This window comes from Cariama cristata, unplaced genomic scaffold, assembly GCF_000690535.1.
Source record: "Cariama cristata isolate BGI_N322 unplaced genomic scaffold, ASM69053v1 scaffold45753, whole genome shotgun sequence".
Lineage (NCBI taxonomy): Eukaryota > Metazoa > Chordata > Aves > Cariamiformes > Cariamidae > Cariama > Cariama cristata.
Genome location: NW_009608647.1, coordinates 17,948 through 19,821, shown reverse-complemented (window position 1 = coordinate 19,821; position 1,874 = coordinate 17,948). Strand labels below are relative to the sequence as shown.

At 46.9% G+C, this 1,874-nt stretch overlaps 1 protein-coding gene across 1 annotated transcript in view; it reads right to left on the bottom strand.

Moving 5' to 3' along the window:
- Nucleotides 1-219: 219 nt before the first annotated feature.
- The window catches only part of AREL1 (apoptosis resistant E3 ubiquitin protein ligase 1), a 15,742-nt gene continuing 14,087 nt past the window's right edge, over nucleotides 220-1,874 (bottom strand). The window contains exons 18-19 of the mRNA XM_009697206.1: nucleotides 1,008-1,183; nucleotides 220-820 (exon numbers count right to left, since the gene is read on the bottom strand). Coding sequence (XP_009695508.1) covers nucleotides 718-820; nucleotides 1,008-1,183 — 279 coding nt within the window. The 3' untranslated portion in view covers nucleotides 220-717. The remainder of the gene's footprint in view (nucleotides 821-1,007; nucleotides 1,184-1,874) is intronic.

Here is a 1,874-nt window from a genome sequence, read left to right as displayed (position 1 = left end):
GCGGAGGTAGTACAGGATCACTGTCAGGGCCAGCACGTGTGCTCCGATGAGATTGTTCTCCCCTTTGGGTTACTCTCTCCAGTGGATACTGCCCATTTTTCTGTGGCACAGGCAACAGCAGCATCCACAGCAAGATGGACATGGAGAACCAGCAACCCTTCTGGGTTAGGTGCTGAAAGGATGGACAACCCTCTACTCTTCATGAGTCATGGAGTTAGATGAGCTATCGGAGAGCATCACTGGGGAAGCTGAGGCAAGACATGGAAAGTTACTAAGGCTTCCCGTGAGCCAGGTTTCCAGCAGAGTTCCATGCTGGTCTTCCCTCTTCCTCCCAGAGTGCTATGATAAAGACAGCTCAGAAGATCTCCTGTACCTCACTATAACTTCTGCTTATGAACTTCATCTTCTCACAGAAGGACGGGTGTACAGGGTGCAGGGAAATCAAGTGCAGTATTTCCTTGATGAATGCACCACAGTCCTTTTGCTGTTTCACATTGAACCAAAGGGAGAATGACGGAAAGGGAAAAGATGAGCTCTTGATGACGTATTTGGGATATGGAAAGGCCACGTGACATCTTCTGGATGACAAATTCCTTTACATGAAGTCTTTGCTCTGCCTCCATTGCCCATGTGAGGGGAAGGAGAGCAAGCAGAGGATTGAACCTGGGTCTTGCCACGAAGAGCCAGGAGGCTAAGAGGTCTCCTGGAAAGGGGAAATCACAGCATGCCAAAGCCCTCACAACCCTCACTGATAGCTAGCTGCAGCATCTTGTGCACTTCTTCATAGGAGTCATAAGTAGGGAGGCACAGCTGGTTAAAACTGTAAAACAAAAGAAAAACTCCATTCAGACTAGATCTGAGAGGGGACCATCCCTGTCAGCTCCTTTTAGATGGGCTGACACGAGCATCACACACATTACATGTAATACACGGCTTGCCCACCACAACTAGCTGGTGTCATTCCCAAAAGCACAATGCAGAAAGTCCTACCACCCCAGGATACTTGCCAAGTGTGGGCTGTCGGCAAAGTACTGTGAGTTGGAGCCGCAATGATCTGGAAAGATGGACAGAGTGCAGCAAACCCTCCTGGGGGCAGCTGGGAGGAACCAGTTGTGAACTGCAAGAGCCTGGCCAGCTCTTCCTGTGTGAAGCTGGACACCACGGTCCAAAACCACCTCATGACCTGTTAGGAAACAGGAAAGGTAAAGCCAGGTCAGCCAAGTAAATCAAATAGGCATACAAGCAAGTTGCAAGAAGATCAGTCAACTGCCCTTGCAAGCAAGTGCTCTACTAGAAGTCAGAATTTTTTTGTTTTACCAGAGTGACACACAGAGGCAAGTATTATACAGTTTCTTCTTATCAGTTAGATGTCCCACGCTACTACCTCCCACCAGTCCTTTCCCTTAAAGCAGAAAGGCTTCTGCTCTCTCCATAGAGATATTATTTTTAGAAATACCTGCATAGGCAATGAGGTAGGTTTACAATGCAGAAGCTCATTTGCTTCTTGCACTATACTAATCTTTTTCACACGTGCTTTTTCACATCCTCTGGTACTTCTGCAGGAAGACAGAACCATCCCAGTGTTTACAGCTAGAGGCTTGTACTCCCAATCTCTTTTCATCTTGGGTGTTCTGGCAGCTTCTATTATTTTTCTAAATGAAGCTGCTACCATTCCTGTAACTCCTCCAAGTGGGAAAGGCAGGGAGGGATGGGAACAATTACAGGGTACAAATTTAGGCTACTACACATCAGTAGTCTTTACCACAGCATTGAATTCCAAACACTCCATGTGGGCTGAAATCACGATCTTCAAGCATCCCTTAGAGATAAGTATATCATCATGAACATCTTCAGTAGCAATAATTCCCGTCAAT